Source organism: Schistocerca americana, chromosome 1, assembly GCF_021461395.2.
Source record: "Schistocerca americana isolate TAMUIC-IGC-003095 chromosome 1, iqSchAmer2.1, whole genome shotgun sequence".
NCBI classification, from domain to species: Eukaryota; Metazoa; Arthropoda; class Insecta; order Orthoptera; family Acrididae; genus Schistocerca; species Schistocerca americana.
Window position 1 is genome coordinate 751,347,353 of NC_060119.1, and position 23,155 is coordinate 751,370,507.

Below are 23,155 nucleotides of genomic sequence, written 5' to 3' on the forward strand. Positions count from 1 at the left end.
CTGTACCGCGCTGCATGGTGTCGTGGTTGCAGAGATGGACCTCGCCATGGACGTCAGTAGTGAAGCTGCACATCATGCAGTCTATTGCGCATAGTTTGAGTAGTAACATAAAGTCCTGTGGCTGCACGAAAACATTATACAACATGGTGGCGTTGCTGTCACGGTTCCTCCGATCCATAACCCGTAGGTAGTGGTCATCCACAACTGTAGTAGCCCTTGCGCGGCCTGAGTGAGGCATATCATAACAGTTCCTATCTTTCTGTATCTCCTGCATGTCCGAACAACATCGCTTTGTTTCACTCACAGACGCCTGGATACTTCCCTTGTTGAGGGTCCTTCCTGGCACAAAGTAACAATGCGGACGCGATCGAACCGCGGTATTGACCGTCTAGGCATGGTTGAGGTACAGACAACACGAGCCGTGTACCTCCTTCATGGTGGAATGACTGGAACCGATCGGCTGTCGGACCCCTCCGTCAAATAGGCACTTCTCATGCGTGGTTGTTTAGATCTTTGGGCGGGTTTAGTGACATTACTGAACAGTCAAAGGGACTGTGTCTGTGATACAATATCCACAGTGAATGTCTATCTTCAGCAGTTCTGGGAACCGGGGAGATGCAAAACTTTTTTTGATGTGTGTACGACACGAAAAAGCGTAACCATATTTTATGTTTCATTTCCAGTACGTGGTACGCCTTAAACAGTTCGTGCTGTCTACAATTGAAAACAGTATCTTTACGGCGTCCGCACAATTTACCGGTCTGCACGTCAAAGTCTTAAGCTTAATGAGTCAAAATGCAGTTGCGTCTAATGAGCAACGCGACAGGTAAAATCACTAGTTCTTTAATCGCGGTACACATCGAAATCATAAATGGAGCACTGTTCAAACACCGGTAATTTTCACCGGCTACGAATACAATGTGTAACATCTTGCGCTTCACAACCGTTTCTGTGATCTCCTCGCTCCTGACTCTTTGTCGGTGTTTTCCTCCGTCGACCTGTCGATATAGTTCCACATCGCTCACACATTTCTCTCCACATAACGCTTTCAAAGTTTCGAATTCCATCGATTTGAAGTTTTATACAAAACTACGAATTAATATTAATCTGCGCATACAAAACGGATTCGAATAACGTGTGAACAAGTAACATCAAAATAAATAAAAATGGCAATTACCTTCGTGACAACTGAATAACGTAAACAGAAGCGCAATTGTGCAGCGAAATAAATTTACAAACCTTCTCGTGAAATAACCGTTTCAATGTATCTCGAAAAGAAGACAAAAAAAGTAAAAGGAAGAACAGGAAAAAGGGGAAAAATGTATATCATTTTTTAGTGGCGTCTTCACAACCTAATGGTCAGTAAGTCATAACACAGGGGTGTGGCGATATTTCTGATCGGATAGACTACAGTGAGCGTGGAAGTGCCAGCACTGGGACTGTTTGTAAGTACAACAGTAAAATAAATAAGTCAAAATGACTGCACCTAAACGTATATGTGTATGTATTTTAAGCCACTGATGATGTCTCGGTACACTGGGGGAAACACAAATAGAATACTGTAAATTGCATTTTCTCAGCTTGACACATACGGGCACAAAATCATTAACATAATATGAATAATAACACTAAAATGCACACTTTAACTCTACATACGTAGATATTCCAAAGTCTGCATTGTGTTCTAATTTCCCAACAGACGATACCGGCGTGTGGCTGTGGAGCGACCGCTTCAGTGGTGAGTGGCGACTGTGGAGTTGGCGCCTTGAGTTGTCGTCTGCATCCAGTCGTCCTCGCCGAGTGCAGCGTTCCTCCTGGCGATGCTCAGCATCACCATGAGGTACGAGAAGGACTCCTGCAACATCTGGCAAGCCAAGGCAACGCGCATGTACTGCATGCATCGCTTGCGACCTCGTACAGGGATCAGAATCCCGAAAACGCGACAACAAATAAAAGAAATTCAGAATTATGAAGTTTCGTTTAATAGGTTGGGACTATTGAATCTCAGTCTTGGCTGTTTCTTCCGAAGGTTCAGTTTCGATATTTCGTTCGGATGAAATATTTGTGTTCAGCGAAATCAGACTGAAGGATTTTTTTTTTTTTTTTTTTTTTTTTTTTTTTTAATGGACGCCATTCCAGAATATGTGTACATAATTAAGCAAACTTATTGCTTTATTTAATCATTAAGTGACAATTGGTTTTGATTAACTAGCTTATTACCGGACTGCAAGCAAAAAATTTCTACAACGCGAGCGAGAAAAAGATATAATTTTACACTCCGTCCTTAGTTAGGTACTATTATCTCCACGAAGCAGCTTTAAGATTCTCCTTCTAGCCACAACTCTGGCTATGAGCCATTTTTAAGCAACAGCTTCAAAATGCCGTTATTTACACAGAGTAAACAGAACTGGAAATTTTACGCCATTGCAACAACCAGGCATTATGTCAAAGACTACTACTGATACAATATGCCAAAGGAGTCTATAGACGTTTATCGACATGCCGTAAATATTTGCTTTTACAATCTTAGCAGCCGGTCAGCTGTCGGAGAACGTGCAGGAATCAACAAACAAGTTAATAAGGTAATATCACCAAAACTTTTCCCAAAATCTTCTCGAGTGGAGGATGTATTCTGGGGACTTCTAGCAACAACCGATCCCTATATTTCTTCTTTGCGGAAACCGTCTCTGGGGAAAGTTACAAGTTTGTCAATGGAAAATGTAGCCCTCTTGGTACCTGGTGTAGAGGATTATGAGGTACCAGATGCTGAAGATGCTGAAGAGGATGGGGAACAAGGTGAAGAAGAAGAGGAAGAAGAAGAGGAAGAAGAAGAGGAAGAAGAAGATGGTGATGATGAACAACCAGCACAAGAGGAGCAATATTAAGAAGACTTGTAAAACTTTTCATTTTTGTTACCAATATATCTTTTTTATAACGGTCAGAAGCAGTTTTGTAAAGAAGTATAGTATTAAAATTATAAATTTTCACCGAAAACATTTTTTGTCAACTTCATCTTTTCTTCCAGATTCCTTACGCCATATCAGATCCACCATTTTGAATTTTTAGAGTTTGGTATAATAATCGTTGTCAGAAGTGTCATAAACTCCATTGCACCTATTTTTGGCCATATTGGAGAAGATTTTGAATTTTTGCCAAGTTTTCTGGATTCTGGCCCACTGTGCGTCGTATTGTGCAACCAGTCTGTCGATATAGTTAAGAACAACTTTCGCCACAAAGTTGAGAGTGTATTTAAGATTAATTTTCTACTTCCTTTTACAGTGCTACTTCGTCTTTTTTAAAATTGTTATGAGCTATGCCGACAGGTTCTCGATAACAATTTCTGAACATCGAACCTTATGCTTACCATTCCGCCAGATTCCTTCCATACATGTGTCCACCCACATCTAGGATTTATACCCGACCTTTCCACCGGGTTTACCGGGAGGGTTCAAAAGAACCAAGTCAGTTTTGGTCTATTTTTCAATAGAAACGAGCACTATCTCACAAAACATGTTACTTTTCAGCTTAGCAAAAAATCAAGTGCGTACAGGATATGCCAAATAAAATCGGTCCAGTAAAGTATTTGCTATAAGACAGACACAGGATGTATCCTTCTTAATAAAAATTACGGAAAGTACTCGAAATGGCCACTGTTGACGCCTCATCTGAGTACCACGAAGGATTTATGCAAAATGGTGACAAATTACTATTCATACAAGTACCGACGGGAAATGTAAAACTATAAACCTTGGGGGCCAATAGTTGAATGTGTGAAGCTACTGCGCAATTTTACCGCAAGGGCGCATGTAGTAAAATAGCGATATTTCTAGCTTATTTCTGACAAATGCGTCTTTCGAAGATCATTTCATCATACACGATTGAATTTGGTATTAAGGATGCTATACGTTTTGCTATTTTTCGAATGGATTTCGAAAAAAATTACTTTTTCGACAAATCTGAGTTCACCATTGTAAACTACATTAAAAACCTTAGAAGTTTTATTTTATCTGTTACCGTATCAACGGTATTCATTAGTAAATCTTAAACTTAGTTTTTCAGGGGGGCACGAATATAGAAAAATGTATCTCTTATTTTGCTCTACACTGAAACGTATTCAAAGCTGATCAAAATCGAAGCGAATCCATTGGGTACGTTTCCCTGTGAGAAACTACCGGAAGAGCTCAACACTCGAAAATTCGTCTAGACGCTTGAACTCAGACGGAACAGTAAAAATTTTAAGGACATTGGTTGGATCCTTTTTGATAACGTCTCGACACGATAACGTATAGACACGACGATGTCTTGACTCCTGCTTTCACAGACAGACGGGGTTGCTATTTCTTCTGACCTTATTCCAGGCTCTCTTTCACTCGAGCCGTATTTTCTGGTGTTCGCAATCTTTTCGGACAGTTACGGCTTTTGTTCGCTACAGAGTCAGTTTCCCGCCATTTTGCTATAAAGTTCTGCATTGCAGACTTTTCTGAAAGTTTCGCCGAAATACTTAAAGTCGTAAACTCTTGTGCAAACATTTCTGCACAAGTTTTCCGCGAATTGTGCTTCGCATAACGTCAGCAATCAACAAGCTTTGTTTTATCGTGAATATCATTTTGCGTTTCTTTCAACTCTTCACTGAACACATTTGATCCTATCACTGACTCAAACGTAATGACAAAGTAAAGCACCGGGACACAGTATCCGATTGGTGCATCAAAATCACATGTTCGAGCATTTTCGGTGATGAGCACTCTCCGGTTCATTAGTAGGCGTTCGTTCTGTCTTAGAAATATTTTCTTGGATAGTTTCATTTTTCTCCATCTTGCAGTCAGATTTTCACGCATCAGGTGGAATCAGAACTTCCTCTCGGACGTTTACAGGCCAATCGTTTATCTTTTGCTTTAAATGCTTTGTAAAGAAGAGTGAAACTTATTTTGAGCTTTAATACTTTATCGTCCGCACGTCTCGCACAAATGTACTCGCTTGGCGAAGGCAACGCTAATTCGGATTACTTGGTTTGTCGCCGGCCGTTCTTGACATTATCGGGAGATTATAAGTTGTGAAGTTTTACTAATCTCATCGTTAGTCCTCAGAAGTTCACAACGCTGTTCTCCTATTTTCACAAAATTTCGAAATCCACAAGTCCGTACGTAAATAAATACAAAATTTGTTTGTTTCATATATTTATTTATTTGCATTGTCTTTGGTACTTGGTATTTCTCTTTCGTATGATATGCAGCAAAACAGTCTCAAAGATGTAATGCAACTCAACAAGATTTTCGCATTAAATTGTTTGTTCTCCTTTTTTTGTTTTTGGAACACACATGGCATAGTCTTCGTTTTCGTTTATTCGTTTCGGAAATAAGTATTAGCTGGTGTTGCTTTATGTGAACGGAAAGTCTGCCAATCGGATCATGATGAGGCGTGCGTGACGTAGTGGCAACCCCCAAGTTTTGCTCAGAAGCAGGTACATGGTCTTTTATCCACGAATCAGACACTTTCAATAAAAAAAATCGTGAAATCGGAGACTCTTGTGGTCTGTATTGAAATATTGCCATGTGCGGAACGCATAAAATAATACGCATTAAAGAGATACATGCAAATCTTTGTTTGACCATTTTATAGTTTTTCTGTATATAGGGTAACAACTCAAGTATTGGTATGCCCGATCCACTCCTTTCGTGTATTTGTTGTAGTCTAATACACTTATTTTTTTATTGTGTGATTGATTTTTCTACATTTTCTTTGAATGTCAGTCAAAGCGGCATTATGTATCGTAGAGATCATTCGTATCGTTTTAGTTTTCGAATCTCTCCATACCTGTGCGAGTACTTCACCTTTCCGCTGATGACAATCTTCAAACACATTGACTTTTGAGCGCTTTAATTTTTCTGGAAATCTTCTTTCTTTCCGTATCGTTCCACAAACTCAAATACTCTTTTCAAGTAACTTCTCTGCAAGTTCTACACTGTTATAATAATTATCCATGCAGAGGTGATGCCACGTTCCATACGAAGGTGTCAATAGTTCCATCTTTTTTTTTTTTTTTTTTTTTTTTTTTTTTTTTTTTTTTTTTTTGCTAAAGTCTGTACAGCGCCGGAATATATCTTCAATGAGGAAATGTATCCCGTAATCGAATCACACAGCATACGGATGAGTTTGCCATTTTTCGTAATTTTCGACGGGCTATAAACTTTAAAATTTAACCGTCTACGCCACGATATCATTCCTTCATCAATTGAGATGTTTTGACTTGTATTAAAGATTTCTTTAAACTTTTTGGAAAAATAAATAATTACGAATTGCACTTTGAAAAGCCGGTCGGCATTATCCAGTTCATTGTTGTTATCGGAAAAACGTAAAAATGATAATATTTGTCTGAATCGGTTGCGCGACATTGTTTTGTGAAACACAGGTGTGCCTATCAACGGATTCGTTGACAAATAATCATTGATCCTTGTTTTCTTTACAATTCCCATAAGGATAGCAAGCCCAAACCATTTTCTAAGCTCGGGTCCCGTAACGTCAACAAATTTGGCATTTTTTTAATCCAGTTTCCTTCTATTGCAATTTTGACTGTAGTATTTGTTGGTTTCGTTGCTAATATATTCAAATAGATCGTTCCCAATATACAATTCTACGATATCCTCGACGCTCTGTGTATCTTTGTGGAATATGTTTGGACCCGGAGATACTTCAAATTTATTGTCCTCGGTAAATCAAAGTCTGACCACTGTGCACTGTGGTCATCTTCTGATTCATCTGAATCAGTAGGCAACCTTAGCGTTAGCCGAATTCTTCTTGGACGTATTACACTATTTTGCCACGATTCCGCTTCACTTTCATTTTTCTGATATTGACTGACTTCTTCCCAATCGACAAAGTCGTTCGGAACGTCAGAAAGACGTCCACGCATTCATCGTAAATAATCGTATCGTCTCTTTCGTCTGCGATGGTGGAAGGGCACAAGTACTTATAAAGACAAAAAGTTTTTGACGTGTATTATTGTTATCTAAACAAAACACCAACAGAATGCAAAAGATACTAAAGCGCTGTCGCCGGGCACTACGGGATACTAGGCTCGGTGTAATGTCGCCGGCAGTTGACCGCTATTTCGCGCACGACACCACTGTGGTGTCGCCGGACGGCAAAGTGTTAATACTTTGATGAAGTGGGAGATGACAAAACATTTCAATAATACGATATACTAGTAAGCATTTGAAGAGAATCCTCGAAAGTGGGTCTCTAGTCAGACTTGTGTAGCGGACAAAATTGAAACACAAAAGTAGCCCTGACCGTGTTAAACTGAAGTCGAACTCCTGGCCTAGAAACAGAAACTAGAACTGTGACGTTCCTACAGTCTGGCCTTCAACCTTACCTAGCAAACTGACTGTCTGAATCAAAGAAACAAATAAATAGGAACAATGCATTAACCTACCAGAGGATTGGAACAGAATGATAACATCAACAAATAGGAATAAGTTTAAAATCACAAACACTTTAACGTTTACAAACAAACTAGCTAAGAAATCCGACATTGCCCCGGTATTTTTTCTCATTTTTCTATTACAAAAGAAACCTTACATGTATTCCTGCATTAGCCTCGGTGTGTGACGATCCCGGACAGTTTCTGAGCGCTGGGCACAGCTGCTTCGCGTGTCTACAACACGATTTTATACACATCTATATGGCAACGCCCCTTCATAGCTCCATAGATGCTTATTTCTTTCACCTAAAGGCGATTGCAGTTTGCAGTTGAAATCTCTCGACAGCGATACCAGGTTTCATGGATTTTCTTAAGTTGACTCGATTGTGGAAGTGTCTTTGTAGTAAAGAATAAATGTATTTAAACTTCATGCATGATGTGACAATTTTTTCATACATCTTCGTGTTTATGACGCCATATCTCTTACATTATGTGTCTTACGATGATATACTGGTGTAGGTACATTCATGACCGTATTTGCATACGTCTGCGGAGTAAGTTACGAGTAGAGAGAGAGAGAGCAGCAAAGAAGTAATAAATTTAAACGTCATGCACAATGCGTCAATTTTTCACGCATTTCAGTATTTATGACGTCATATCTCCTGATCTATGTGTGTTACCTAGATATAATTTTGTAGGTGCATTTAGCTGCATATTTGGATACCATCTGCGAAATTTATTGCTAACGGAGTTAGTAGCACAGAAGTAATAAATTTAAGCGTCATCCATAATGCTGCAGTTTTTCACGCATTTCATTGTTTATGACGTCATATCTTCTGATGATAGGTGGTTCTTACCCCCACAGCGGTTGTTGCCTGGCATTTAAGATAGTATGCACCCAAGCGGGCACGCAAGGACAGCCTGTCTTTTGGATGAATATACGGCAGCTGCCATTTGAAAAAGGCGCACCCTCAATAATTACATGCAAAGAAACTTTCAGTTTGCTTCCTTTCGAAAGACGAGTTGGGAAAAAAAGCAACTGCAAAATCTCTGCGTGCTCTAGCAAACGTTCATCAAGAGATACTATAGCAGTCGGAGAAACCAGTGAGTGTGCAGTGTGTAGACTGTACTTTCGGAGTGGGTTCAGGAGATATCGCTCAACCTGTAGTAATCTGGCCCTATTAGATGCGGCTGTCCAACAGGCTTTCCTGAGCCCGCATCACCTAATCCGTGTATTTTCCAACACACAGAAAGCCTAGAATACTACTTGCAGGCACATTACTCTCGGGCAGCTTCGTGAATGGGTTTTTCTAAGACGTCTTACTATCTTCGTCTCACGACGTTATTTTCGATATCTATCTTCCTTTCCTCCTCGAGCCTCGCGACAACAGGTCGTCAATTGCCACTCACATCTACATCTACATCGATACTCCGCAAGCCACATGAAGGTGTGTGACGGAGTATACTCCTGGTACCACTAACTCGTCCCCCATCGTTGTTCCACTCGTGTATGGCCCATGTGAAGACTTTTCCTGTAATGGTTACAAACGTCCAGAATTATTTCAGACTTAAGTCATAAGAAGTATTGCAACCTCTGTTTCTTAACATTTTAGATAGGCATCACAATTTTACGGTTATGTACACTGCTGAATGCAAAAAGAAGACTCCATTGGCTCTCCTGTAGTATGCCCCGATCATGAATTCAGGATTCGCATTCCCCATAAATACAGTGTATTTTCTGCAAAGTTTCATACGATCCTGAAGGTACTAGAGCGGGTAAGGCGTCTTCAGAACAAACAGTTACTTATTTGCTCCGATTACCTTAGTGCCCCGAAATGTTTGCGTCACAATGAGTAAATGGACCAGGAATGCTTGATGAACTGTAATTCCTTTAACAACGGGGAAGCAAGTCTCATTCTCTGTGTAACGTGGCACTTGTGAATTTGGGCTCATTAAAGTCCAGGACAAGCCACCAAGAATACTTGCAGGAATGTCGTGAGACAGTATGCCATTTCCCTCTAGGCCTTCATTTCTCTCGGAAATCCATGCAACTGTGTGAGAAGGAGTGGCTAGTAGTAGCGAACAATATAAACTGTAGGAAAAGATAGATTGCTGCTTACTGTAAAGAAGACATTTCAAGTTTCAGGTGGGCACAATTAAAAGACACTCACATATAGCTTTCGGCCACAGCCTTCGTCACTAAAGAGACACACACACACACACACACACAACATTCACACGCACACACACAATAAAGCACACATCACACACACGTGATATCCAACTACAGCATATCAGGCTGGAATGCAACATCACGTGGGATGCAAGTAGCAATCTGTAGGGGATGGGGAAGGGGAAAGGTAAGGGGAGGGGAAAGACAGGGAAAAGGGAAGGGATAGTAGTGTACGGATGAATAGAGAGACGAATGTTGTCTGGTGGAGTGTGCAGGGACTAGACTGCCAGCAGGTGCAGTGTCAGGAGGTTGTAGGATAGGGAGGTGAGGAAAACAAGGATAAACAAGGAGAGGAGTGGGATGCATTGTCAAAGGGCTGCAAATAAATAGGATGGGAGACGAGAATGAGGAGGAGATGATAGGACAGAGGATTGGAAACAGTTGGGTGGAGGTTGTGAGGATATCATGTTACTGTAGGTTGAGGCTGGGTTAATTACAGGAGCAGAAAATGGGTTGTAGGGATAAGTCCCATCTGCGCAGTACAGGAAAGCTGGTGATGGAGATAAGAATGCAGATGGCTCAGGTAGTGAAGCAGCAGTTGAAATCAAATTTATTTTGTTCAGCTGCATGTTGTGCCATAGGGCATCCATTGTCTTGCCCACAGTTCGGCAGTGGCCATTCAACCTGATCCACAGCTGGTTGGTACTCATATCAATATAAAAAGCTGTGCAATGATTCCAGCAGAGATGGTAAATGACATGGTTGCTTTCAGAGATGGCCCAGTCCCTGATGTGGTAGGATAAACCAGTGACAGGACTGTAATTGGTAGTTCTGGGTAGGTTTTTCACCTGGGTCTTCTACAGGCGTATGGCTCTTGTGGCAAGCGGTTGGGATTGGGAGTGGCATAGGGATGGACTAGGATGTTGTGGAGGTTGGGTGGGCGATGGAATACCACTTTAGGAGGGGTGGTAAGTACCTGGAATTGGATGTCCATCATTTCAGGCTTGACGATAGGTAATCAGGGCCCTGGTAAAGGATGCAGTTCAGTTGTTCAAGTCTGGGATTGGTACTGGGTGACAAAGGAAATACTCCTTTGTGACTGCTTCTTGAGGGTGGTGGGAGGATTGTGGTTGTGAGAGGAAATGACACTGGAGATCTGTTTGCAGACTAGGTCTGCGGGATGGTGCCTGACTATAAAAGCCTTGATGAGACCTTCAGCATATTGGCAAAGGACTGTTTGTTACTGCAGATATGCTGTTCGCAGGTAGCCAGGCTACATGGAAGTGATTTTTTGGTGTGAAAGGGATGACAGCTGTCAAAATGCAGGTACTGTTGGTGGTTGGTGAGTTTAATGTGGACAGCCTCAATACCTTCTCTCCCATCAATTTCACATGGTCCTTCTCAACACAACGTACCATCTTTCTAGATGTTGACCTGCTCTGCTCTGATGGCTCCATCCGCACCTCTGTCCACATTAAACCCACTAACAATCAAGAGCAACAGCATTTTGACAGCTGCTATCCTTTTCACACCAAAGAGGTCCCTCCCATATAGCCTGGCTACCAAGGGACAGCGTATTTGCAGTGACAAAAACTCCCTTGCTCACTATGCTGAGGGTCTTACCAAGGCCTTCACAGACAGGCACCACACCCCAGACCTAGTCTGCGAACAGATCTCCAGTGCCATTTACCCTCACAACTATAATCCTCTCACCACTTATAAAAACCAGCCACAAAGGAGCTTTCATCACCTAGTACTACCCCAGACTTGAACATCTAAAACGCATCTTTTTCCACATATTTGATTACCTATCATCATGCCCCAAAATGAGAGACATCCTACTAAGATACTTCCCACCCCTCCTACAGTCGTTTTCCATTGCTCATCCAACCTCCACAACATACTAGTCCATCGCTATGTTACTCCCAACCCAAACTCCTTGTCACAAGGATCATATACCTGTGGAAGACCAGGAGCAAAACTTGCCCAATCCAACCAGCCTTATCATAGGCTTATCCTACCCCATCAGGAGCTGGACCATCTGTGAAAGCAGCCTTGTCATTCACCAGCTCTGCTGCAATTATTTTACAGTTTTTCATATTGGAATAACTACCAACCAGCTGTCCACCAGGTTGAACATTCCACTGCTGAACTGTGACCAAGAGGAAAGTAGGACACATTGTGGCACAACATGTCGGTGAGTGTAACACGCTTTATTTCAATGACTGCCTCACAATCCGAGCCATCTGGTTTCTTCCCTCGACCACAAGCTTTTCTGGACTGTGCAGATGGGAATTATCTTACAATACATTCCCCACTTCCATAATTAACCCAGCCTCAACCTACAGTAACATCCCCACATCCTCCACCCAACAGTTTCCATCCCCTCTGTCCTATCTTCCCCTCCCCATTGTCGTCTCCCACTCTCTATTTGCAGCCTACTGCTAGTGCATCCACCTGTCTTTCCCTGATCCTCTCCTTGTTGTTCTTTTTTTCCCCATCTACCTGCCCCACAACTTCCTGATGCTGCACCTGTTGGCAGTCTAGTCCCTGTACACTCCACCAGTCAGCGTGCATCTCCCTTCCCACCCATACACTACTATCCATTCACTTCCCCTTCCCCAACCCCATCAGATTGTTGGTAGCATCCCAAGTGATGTTGTATTTCCACCCGAGATGCTGGAGTCGGCGGTCGTGTGTGCGTGAGGCCTACTTGCTTGTGTGTGTGCATGTGAATGTTGTGTGTGTATCTCTCTAACTGACGAAAGCTGTGGCCGAAAGCTATACATGAGTGTATTTTAATCGTGCCTGTCTGCAACTTGATGTGTCTTCTTTACGGTAAGTAGCAATCTATCTTTCCGTACATTGTTGGTATTCCTGCCTGGAGTTTCCGTTGTTTGATTGAACAGTAGATCGTGATTAGTGAAGCAAACTATCTATCAATGGCGCTCCTCTTGTCGCTCACTTTAGTGGTACGAAGTGGCCCTGACGCGCCTTCTCATTAAGCACTGTGCCGTAGCGCATGGCTTTCTCCTCTGTGGAGCTTATGGCGTGCTTATCACTGTACACTGTGAATGTGTGTGTTTTATGTTGTGATGAGTAGGCAGTAGCAAGGTTAGGTGAGAACCACCTGCCGTTTTATCTGATGACAAGACGAGTGTTGTCAAGCCGTTAACATTTTGTGAAAGTCTGGACTCTGGCCCGAGCTTTTAAGCTGTTGCAGAGCGGATGGCTCATCCATTTTTATTTTAGCGATCAGTCAAACGCAGCTATGTGCTGTACTATTTTAATTACTTCCAGTGCTTTTTCCTGTCTTTGCTGTACATCTTCGATCAGTCAACAACACTAATTGTGACCAGGCCAAATATCTCACGAAATAAAAACAACAAAGACCGAAACTCGTCTAGCTTGAAGGGGGAAACCAGATGGCGCTATGGCCCGCTAGATGGCGCTGCCATAGGTCAAACGGATATCAACTGCGTTTTTTAAAATAGGAACCCCCATTTTTATTACAAATTCGTCTAGTACATAAATAAATATGAATGTTTTAGTTGGACCACATTTTTCGCTTCGTGATAGATGGCACTGTAATAGTCACAAAAGTATAAGTACGTGGTATCACGTAACATTCCACCAGCGCGGACGGTATTTACTTCGTGATACATTACCCGTGTTAAAATGGACCGGTTACCAATTCCGGAAAAGGTCGATATCGTGTTGGTGTATGGCTATTGTGATCAAAATGCCAAACGGGTGTGTGCTATGTATGCTGCACGGTATCCTGGATGACATCATCCAGGTGTCCGGACCGTTAGCCGGATAGTTACGTTATTTAAGGAAACAGGAAGTGTTCAGCCACATGTGAAACGTCAACCACGACCTGCAACAAATGATGATGCCCAAGTCCGCACTTCAGTAGCAGACAAACTTCGCGAGAATTGGGAATCTCAATAACTTCGGTGTTGAGAATGCTACATCAACATCGATTGCACCCGTACCATATTTCTATGCACCAGGAATTGCATGGGGACGACTTTGAACGTCGTGTACAGTTCTGTCACTGGGAACAAGAGAAATTACGGGACGATGACAGATTTTTTGCACGCGTTCTATTTGTCGACGACGCGCCATTCACCAACAGCGGTAACGTAAACCGGCATAATATGCACTATTAGGCAACGGAAAATCCACGATGGCTGCGACAAGAGGATGTGGCGACAAGTGGAACATCAGCGATCTTGGCGGATTAATGTATGGTGCGGCATTATGGGAGGAAGGTTTATTGGCCCCCATTTTATCGATGGCAATCTAAATGGTGCAATGTATGCTGATTTCCTACGTAATTTTCTACCGATGCTACTACAAGATGTTTCACTGCATGACAGAATGGCGATGTACTTCCAACATGATGGATGCCCGGCATATAGCTCGCGTGTGGTTGAAGCGGTAATGAATAGCATATTTCATGACAGGTGGATTGGTCGTCGAAGGACCGCACATTCACCGGATCTGACGTCCCCGGATTTCTTTCTGTGGGGAACGTTGAAGGGTATTTGCTATCGTGATCCACCGACAACGCCTGACAACATGCGTCAGCGCATTGTCAATGCATGTGTGAACATTACGGAAGGCGAACTACTCGCTGTTGAGAGGAATGTCGTTACACGTATTGCCAAATGCATTGAGGTTGACGGACATCATTTTGAGCATTTATTGCATTAATGTGGTATTTACAGGTAATCACGCTGTAACAGCATGCGTTCTCAGAAATGATAAGTCCACAAAGGTACATGTATCACACTGGAACAACCGAAATAAAATGTTCAAACGTACCTACGTTCTGTATTTTAATTTAAAAAACCTACCTGTTACCAACTGTTCGTCTAAAATTGTGAGCCATATGTTTGTGACTATTACAGCGCCATCTGTCACAAAGCGAAAAAGTTGGTCCAACTAATACATCCATATTGCTTTACGTACTACACGAATATGCAATAAAAGTGGCGGTTCCTATTTTAAAAACGCAGTTGATATCCGTTTGACTTATGGCAGCGCCATCTAGCAGGCCCAACCATAGCGCCATCTGGTTTCCCCCTTCAAGCTAGACAAGTTTCATTCTTTGTAGTTTTTTCGTTTCACGCTTATTTCGTGAGATATTTGGCCAGCTCACGATCAATGGACCACCCTATATATATAATGAATGTTTAACAATACTGATTTCATGACAACTACATCGGAAAACAAGCAGACATCTACCCGACACTCCACTGCAGCCCGGATCTGGGTGATGAGCTGTTGGCTTTCTGATCACTGACAGTCCAGCTCCACCACCCACAGCAGAAGTAATCTGCTCCCAATCTCTACGCTTCTGATATCCGTGCTCTCACTCACAGAATGTTACCCTTTCGTTAGCTATTCAATCTTTTTCCAATAGTGGCCTCCCTCTTAACAGTCTCGTCCCAGACATCTGAATTGAGGGGGGGGGGGAACTAACCTGAAATCTTTTTCCATCATAACCTGTGGATTTACAATGTGTCTTTAATGCAGTGCCCCCCAGTTCCTTTTGCAGTCACTTGCCCTTGATCACTGCTGATTCTCCCGGCTGTTAATGGCATTTTCCTACCCTAAGGGCAAGCGGATGTCCTGAGTTTTCTGCACTATTCCTGCCTCTGAAAGGCAAATGCTAAATGATTTTTATTCGAAATATAACCACTGGTTGGGATCGAACCCGGAGCCCAAACCGTCTTTTTATTACTCGTTAAAGACAGCACCTCTAGGCTACAGTAACAACCAGTGCCTTTATGCAATCAGAACAGATTTGACTACCTTCTGAATTAAAACCAGTATCCATAATAAATCAAATACTTTCCTAATATTTTTAGAAGGACAATCAACCATGTGTAATTCACTGTTAAATTTCATTCTTCCAAGGAACAACTTTCATAAGTTAAGGTATATAATACAGCAAAATATTCCTTTTAAGTACTTACGAGACGTACAGAAATCGTATAAACAATTGAAATAACATGAGTAAATAGTTCAAGCGTCTTACAGTTTCAGATTTTTCTCTGAAACCTGACTTTAATAGACATGGTTCACTATAATTCTGAAACGTTTATTTATTAGTCTTGCTATCACGTTTTTAATCTGTTTTCTTTCGTATATACCGAGCGACAATTCCTCGAAACGAGACATGGAAATTTGTTTTCACGATTCAGTGTTTTCTAAGGGATCTCTAAATAGTCATGGGCAGTTACATCTTCCTGCTATGGTATTCTGCTTATGTAAAGCTGTCTTTTCCAGCATCAGAGTAAGAACTTTTAGGTTTTTGGTAATGTCGTTAACATCATGTCAGATGGAACAAGGGTATCTTTAAGAAACTGAGAAAACCTGCAGAAAATAACCATCCTAATCTGTAGATAGCAAATAAAAGTATGGTGAACTACTGGTCTGGGCAAAAATGCTGGCATAAAATCTCATAAAATATGTCCTCAGACCAATAGAGACACAATGAAGTCACGGAGTACGTATTCTGAGTGAAGTGTGTTTCCAACAATCACAGTAATTTCGAATTCACTGATGATCCAAAACATCATGACCACCTGTTTGATACCATGTTGGTTCACTTTTGGACAGCAATATTGCTTGACTGTGCATGGAATCTACATCTGCATGGATACTCTGCAAATCACGCTTAAGTGCCGGGGCAGAGGGTTCATCGAACTATCTTTGTAATAATTCTTTATTAGTCCACTTCCGAACAGCGTGCGGAAAGAAATGAAAGTCTATATCTTCCCGTGAGAGCTCTGATTATCGTTATTATGACGATAGTTTCTCCATAGGTCCCATCAACAAAATATTTTCGCGTACGGAGGAGAAATTTGATGACTGAAATTTTGTGAGAAGATTCTGCCGCAACGAGAAACGCCTTTGTTGTAACGAGTCCACCTCAAATCCTGTATCATGTTCGTGACACTCCCTCTCCTATTTCTTGATAATATAGAACTTGATGCCCTTCTCTGAACTTTCTCGATGTACTGTGTTCACCCTACCTGGTAAGGATCCAACACTGTAAAGCAGTGCTCCTAGAGTGGACGGACGAACGTAGTCTAGGCAATCTCTTTAATACATCTGTTGCAACTTCAATGCGTTCGTGCAATAAAACACAGTTTTTGGCTCGCCTTTCCCACAAAAGTTTCTGCGTGCTTTTCCAGTTTAAGTTGTTCGTAATTGTAATTTCTAGGTATTTAGTTTATTTTACGTCCTTAGGATTTGTTTGATTTATCGCGTAACCGTAGTTTAACGGATTCCTTTTAGCAGCTATTTGGATAACCACCCCCCCCCCTCCCCCTAGTTTCATTTTTCATTATTTTCACCACACAATACAGACATCTTATCGAAAACGTTTTACAATTTGTTTTGATCTTCTTATGACTACCATTCCTACATTAAAGATTTGTAACTAAAATGGATATTCTAATTGATGGGTTATGTCTGCTGACACTAATGCTTATCATTTTTAAATATATACCTTATGAACATCGACCTATTTGTGCTTATAGCCCATCCTCATTCATATTGCAATCAGCATTGACGACAGATTAATAAATCTATTCACTAATAACACAGTGCTTCATTTTATCAATGTAATTGTGGAGAACCATCTGGTTCGACAGCCTCAGACACAAAAGTTTCATATTACTAATTATTTAACAACAATGTAATATCCGTTGTTTCTCCACTATGGCTACTGTGCAGTGCCATTATCGGCCATATCGTTTATTGTGTCATGAGTTCATGCACCACTCAGTACGTGTAAACATCAGCGGTGTAAATATGATTATGATTGCATTTGGCAATATTTGATGCTATGTATTGCACTATAATTGACCTAATGCTCTTCCATTTACGGTACCAGTCTTCTTAGCGTCGTTCCACGTTGTTAAAGTGCGTGACATGTCTGCCGTTAGCAAGCCGTATACTTTAGGATCCAACAACCTGCGGTTCAAATGGCTCTGAGCACTATCGGACTTAACTTCTGAGGTCATCAGCCCCCTAGAACGTAGAACTACTTAAACCTAACTAACCTAAGGACGTCACACACATCCATGCCCGAGGCAGGATTCGAACCTGTGACCGTAGCGGTCGCGCGGTTCCAGGCTGTAGGGCCTAGAACCGCTCGGCCTCAACACCCTGCGGTCCATCGCGGCTGTCCTGGTGGCATCTGTAACCGCCGTTCTTGTAAAATCCTTTTGCTCACTGTCATTGTCCGTAGACCACGTCCATACCCGCTTAGCGAAATCCATTTCCAATTTTCCCCTTTTCTCATTTTTATGTTTCACTGCAGTCTCGGGTTTCTCACAAGACTTGTGAAGTTATTATAGTCCTGTAAGCGCATCCTCAATCGCTCAACAAACGTTAACTACACGTTGTGTTCAGTTCCACCAAGGGTTTCTCCCTAGGCTCGTTAAGCCACATGGTGTAACATGATACGAGATTCATCTGACCAGGAGACACATTTGCATTTATACACTGTCCAGTATCGATGATCTCATACCCACTGCAGCTGTGATAGATGATATCGAGGGTCTAAATGGGAACACAGAGGAGCCATCTGTTGCGGAGTCACATTCTCAACAATGTACGCAGAACGGTGAGCTCCACAGCAGTAATGCCTGCAGCAGCATTATACTCTGTCGTCGGACCTGACAGAGATCGCCTCCTACCTTCCTTTACAGAGCATGCAAGTCTGTGACCTCCACGTCCTTTGATCAGGTGTGGTCGTCCAACAGCATGTCGCCAACTCGTGGTATCACAGTGTTTCAGCCACTTTCTGTAGATATGTACGACGGTCGAATCCGTGTAGGATGTGGTGGTCGATGTGCAGTGACCAATTTTAGTCCAAAGCGCTGGGAGAGTTTATTCTTTGTTCGGAAGGGGAGACCGTCAGTGTTTGCCACCTTTCGGCCAATCGGAGATAACAGGATCGAGACGCACGCCCTGCAATCTTTCCCAGTCGTTTTTACGGAAACTGTTCAGTAAAAAAAATTATTTTTACCTTACTTATAGAAATATATGACAGATTCATGATGATGCATCCATCATTTCATTAATGGTCATAGTTATTGTGATATTTACGTGGAAGTTACACAAAGAGCGACGTTCGAAAACATTGGCAATTAAACTTAGGGGTTTCTATGATTTTGTGTGTGGGGCGGTTTCATAACACGTTGCTGCATATTACATTTATCTAACATCCTGAATTTTTCTTTAGACGTGGATGGAGGTCTGTATTGACGCAAATCTCGACAAAATTGATGTGATGTAACACACTCATTTGGCATTATGCTGCATGAGCGATTCAGCCAGAGTGAAATACATCTACATCTACAACCATACTCCGCAAGCCACCTGACGGTGTGTGACGGAGGATGCTTTGTGTACCTATATCGGTTCTCCCTTCTATTCCAGTCTCGTATTGTTCGTGAAAAGGTAGATTGTCGGTATGCTTCTGTGTGGGCTCTAATGTCTCTGATTTTATCCTCATGGTATCTTCGCGAGATATACGTAGGAGGGAGCAATATACTGATTGACTCCTCGGTGAAGATATGTTCTCAAAACTTCAACAAAAGCCCGTACCGTGCTACTGAGCGTCTCTCATGCAAAATTTTCCACTGGAGTTTAACCATCATCACCGTAACGATTTCGCGATTACTAAATGATCCTGTAACGAAGCGCGCTGCTCTCCGTTGGATCTTTTCTATCTCTTCTATCAACCCTATCTGGTACGGATCCCACACTGCTGAACAATATTCAAGCAGTGAGCGAACAAGTGTACTGTAACCTACTTCCTTTGTTTTCGGATTGCATTTCCTTAGTATTCTTCCAATGAATCTCAGTCTGTCATCTGCTTTACCGACGATTAACTTTATATGATCATTCCATTTTAAATCACTCCTAATGCCTACTCTCAGATAATTTATGGAATTAACTGCTTCCAGTTGCTGACCTGCTATATTGTAGCTAAATGATTAAGGATCTTTCTTTCTATGTATTCGCATCACATTACACTTGTCTACATTCAATTGCCATTTCCTGCACCATGCGTCAATTCGTTGCAGATCCTCCTGCATTTCAGTACAATTTTCCATTGTTACAATCCCTCGATATACTACAGCATCATCCGCAAAAAGCCTCAGTGAACTTCCGATGTTATCCACAAGGTCATTTATTTATATTGTGAATAGCAACTGTCCTACGACACTCCCCTGCGGCGCACCTGAAATCACTCTTGCTTCGGAAGACTTCTCTCCATTGAGAATGACATGCTGCGTTCTGTTATCTAGAAACTCTCCAATCCAATCACACAATTGGTCGGATAGTCTATTCCTAATATTTCAGAAACGATTTAGGACATCGAAATGAGATTTAAGAAAATCTTAGCACGCAATGAGGCGGGTACTTTTTCATGTGGATATCGTGCAAAACTTAATTATTTACCGTGTTACTCCACCAACTGCTAACTTTCGTCCGAAAAGAATGTAATTTTACGTGTAATCGATATCTGGTGAAACGAGAAATGCTATGGGTTTTGGAAAAACGTAAGTGAAGACATACACATTTAATCTGTACCGACGATGTGTCTTTTCATAAGCTACCGACTTTACATTTCCTCAGTTCCTGGTTTAACAAACTTAGAAAACCACTGTTTCAGAATTCTCTCGCAAATGCGTCTGCACAACGTGTTAAAGAGGTGAGACAGTGTAAACTCAGCTGTCTTTTGGCAAAAGAAGCAAATTCTAACGCGTTAGCAATGTTAGCGAGAGAAACATGTAGGTCTTACTCAAAATTCACCACTCACAACGCTTCTCTGAAAGTTACAAGTGGTTAGCGAGGCAGGTGAAAATAAACCCGCGCCGGCCGAAGTGGCCGCGCGGTTCTGGCGCTGCAGTCTGGAACCGCGAGACCGCTACGGTCGCAGGTTCGAATCCTGCCTCGGGCATGGATGTGTGTGATGTCCTTAGGTTAGTTAGGTTTAATTAGTTCTAAGTTCTAGGGGACTAATGACCTCAGCAGTTGAGTCCCATAGTGCTCAGAGCCATTTGAACCATTTTTGAAAATAAACCCGCTGCATTTTCAGCAGAATTCTTTTTAGATACTAGCCTAATCCGAAGTGACATCCTTTTGAATGGTCGCCATCGAAGTGTGGGCGTGGAGGGACTCTACTTGATATTCAGAAAAAATGAAAGCGCAGGCTCCAGTTTAAAACTGCACTTCCCCTCCGGCACTCAGCATTTCGGCTACAGCCCTGCCGGTAACCCCCACCTCTACTGCTCTCCCCGCAGGTTCCCGGCCGACTGAGCATTTACCGGCCACTGTATTCTGCACAGACTCTGTAGCATGTGAACAGCCGGCAGGCTTCCCCGAGTTCGAGACTCCTGTTCCAGGGCACCAGACCACAACAATGTGCCTTTGTTAAAGTTGGTTATGTCATTCCTCACTTTCGGTCCACGCCATCGCGAGAGTGATTCCTCATTCGTCGCTTCACCACTCATAAACTTGAATAACTATGCCACCAGGGACATTCAGTCTCGCGACGTTCAACAGATATAATGATCTCACTCATCGTAGTCTGTAACACTGGAAGGAAAATTGTCAAAGATTACATTATTAGCTGAAGTCTTAGCATGAGACTGTAAGGAATGAAGAACTGAGGCGTAAAAACGTTATACAACTTACGTAGTGCTCTGAAGGATGCAACAAGATGTATGTACCAATATTAATTATTCCTGTTTGTGACTCCATCAATTACACAGAGAGTTGCACTCTATAAAAATGCGGTTCAGTGGTTTTGATACCATACATAAATGACGTAGTAAGTAACAGGATTACCGGTAGTATAGACAGCATCGGTAGGGAAGGAAACATAAACGAGTGTATGAGAGAGAAAGTGCAAGTCAACGACTTCTCTTTGTTTTGCACATCATTAGAACCACACATCATTCAAATGTTAGTTCAGTGTGTATTTTTACAACCTTACAAGACACATATTGCATTTTATAAGGATCAAAAATTAATATCGTAACCTCTGCGCTTTTATGTGACCAAATCAATTACTTTTGATCCAAGTACAGTTTACATGCTCAAATACAAAAAAACTTAAATAATGATTGTTGTTATTTTGTACCCTATCATGTTCAGAGGCAAGAGCTTCCTGTTATTATTGATAAGTATGAAAATTGTTTACCAATAAGCGAATCAGGTTTTATAAAAGCTCGATGAAGTATTGCAGCGATGTTTGATATGTTTTTTTCAGCTTTTTTTATTTTGATGTTTCATCTGGAAATTGCATTTGCTAGCGCTACATGAAAAATCTGTGTTCTTTTTTATTTTACTCCAACCTCCCTCTGTTTCACTCACAGAACATCAATTTTGACATTTTCAATTTTTCTGTAAATTCTGTACATTTTTAAGTAATAGACAGAAGGATAACTGTATACAACAAAAATGTTCCATAGGTTACGCAGTCCTTTGCAAATCTCCTCTCATTTTCTAGACGGTTCACCGCTTCCAGTTTCTGGCGGAATCTAGCAAGACTGATTTCATACGCAAACAAAGCTATCGAAACGAGGTAACGCTCGATAGGTAGGCAACACACCTAACTTACCGGTAATGCGGTTAAGGTCTTGAATAACCAAGACTACTAGGGGAACTGCCGTAGTCTATGCTTACTTATGATAGTCTGCGGTAGCGTATGGCACTTTAAGACTAATTATATGACACAATTTTACGACAGATATTTCTTTTCCGCACTGCTAAACAGAGAAATTTAAGCTGCTTTTCATTGGCAAATGAGAAATCAAGATAATTACATAATGGTCATAATTTTAGCACAGTCTCATTTTCAACAGAATAAAACAGAATATACTTTCCACGTCAGTAATAAATCATAATTTTGCAGTATAAGAGGCGTGGAAGAAATAATAATGTAAATCAGACTAATCTCATCGTGAGCTTATATTACGTCATCGTAAACAGTAATAAGGTAATCTTCTCACATACTAACAAGACAGGCGTAGAATTAGCATTCTGTTGGCATTTTATGCAGACCAGGACGGTAGTATAAACATGAAAAGCAAAAACACCTTGCTATTTGAAGTGCCGTCGTTTGGGGCAGCACAGCGCGTTTAACGGCGCTCGGCGACGAGTAGGAGGTCGTACTAGACGCTATGGCGCGATTGAACAATACGAGAGCGCAGTGCCATTTACTCTGAACACCGGTCTCAAGGCACAGGCAATTACAGTGCTGCTACCTTCTGCAAGCACCCGGTTATTTTCCGAGATGGCGCAATGCCGATCCTGAACCGTGAATAATCCGCCGGAGGATGTGGGAAACTCACCAATTACGGAGGGGTATAGAGGCCACTGGGATAAGGTAAGATTAAAGTTACCAGTTCCACGTCGATGAATGGGTCAACATTCAATTGAGACAGCAAAACAATGAATTTTAAGTGTTAACCTCTACACAAATATGTTCTTCTGAATGTTCCAAATCCCTCGCC

The 23,155-nt window shown here is 41.8% G+C and overlaps 1 protein-coding gene across 1 annotated transcript in view; it reads right to left on the reverse strand.

Moving 5' to 3' along the window:
• Nucleotides 1-1,732: 1,732 nt before the first annotated feature.
• The window catches only part of LOC124594034 (odorant receptor 4-like), a 74,684-nt gene continuing 53,261 nt past the window's right edge, over nt 1,733-23,155 (reverse strand). The window contains exon 5 of the mRNA XM_047132388.1: nt 1,733-1,864. Coding sequence (XP_046988344.1) covers nt 1,733-1,864 — 132 coding nt within the window. The remainder of the gene's footprint in view (nt 1,865-23,155) is intronic.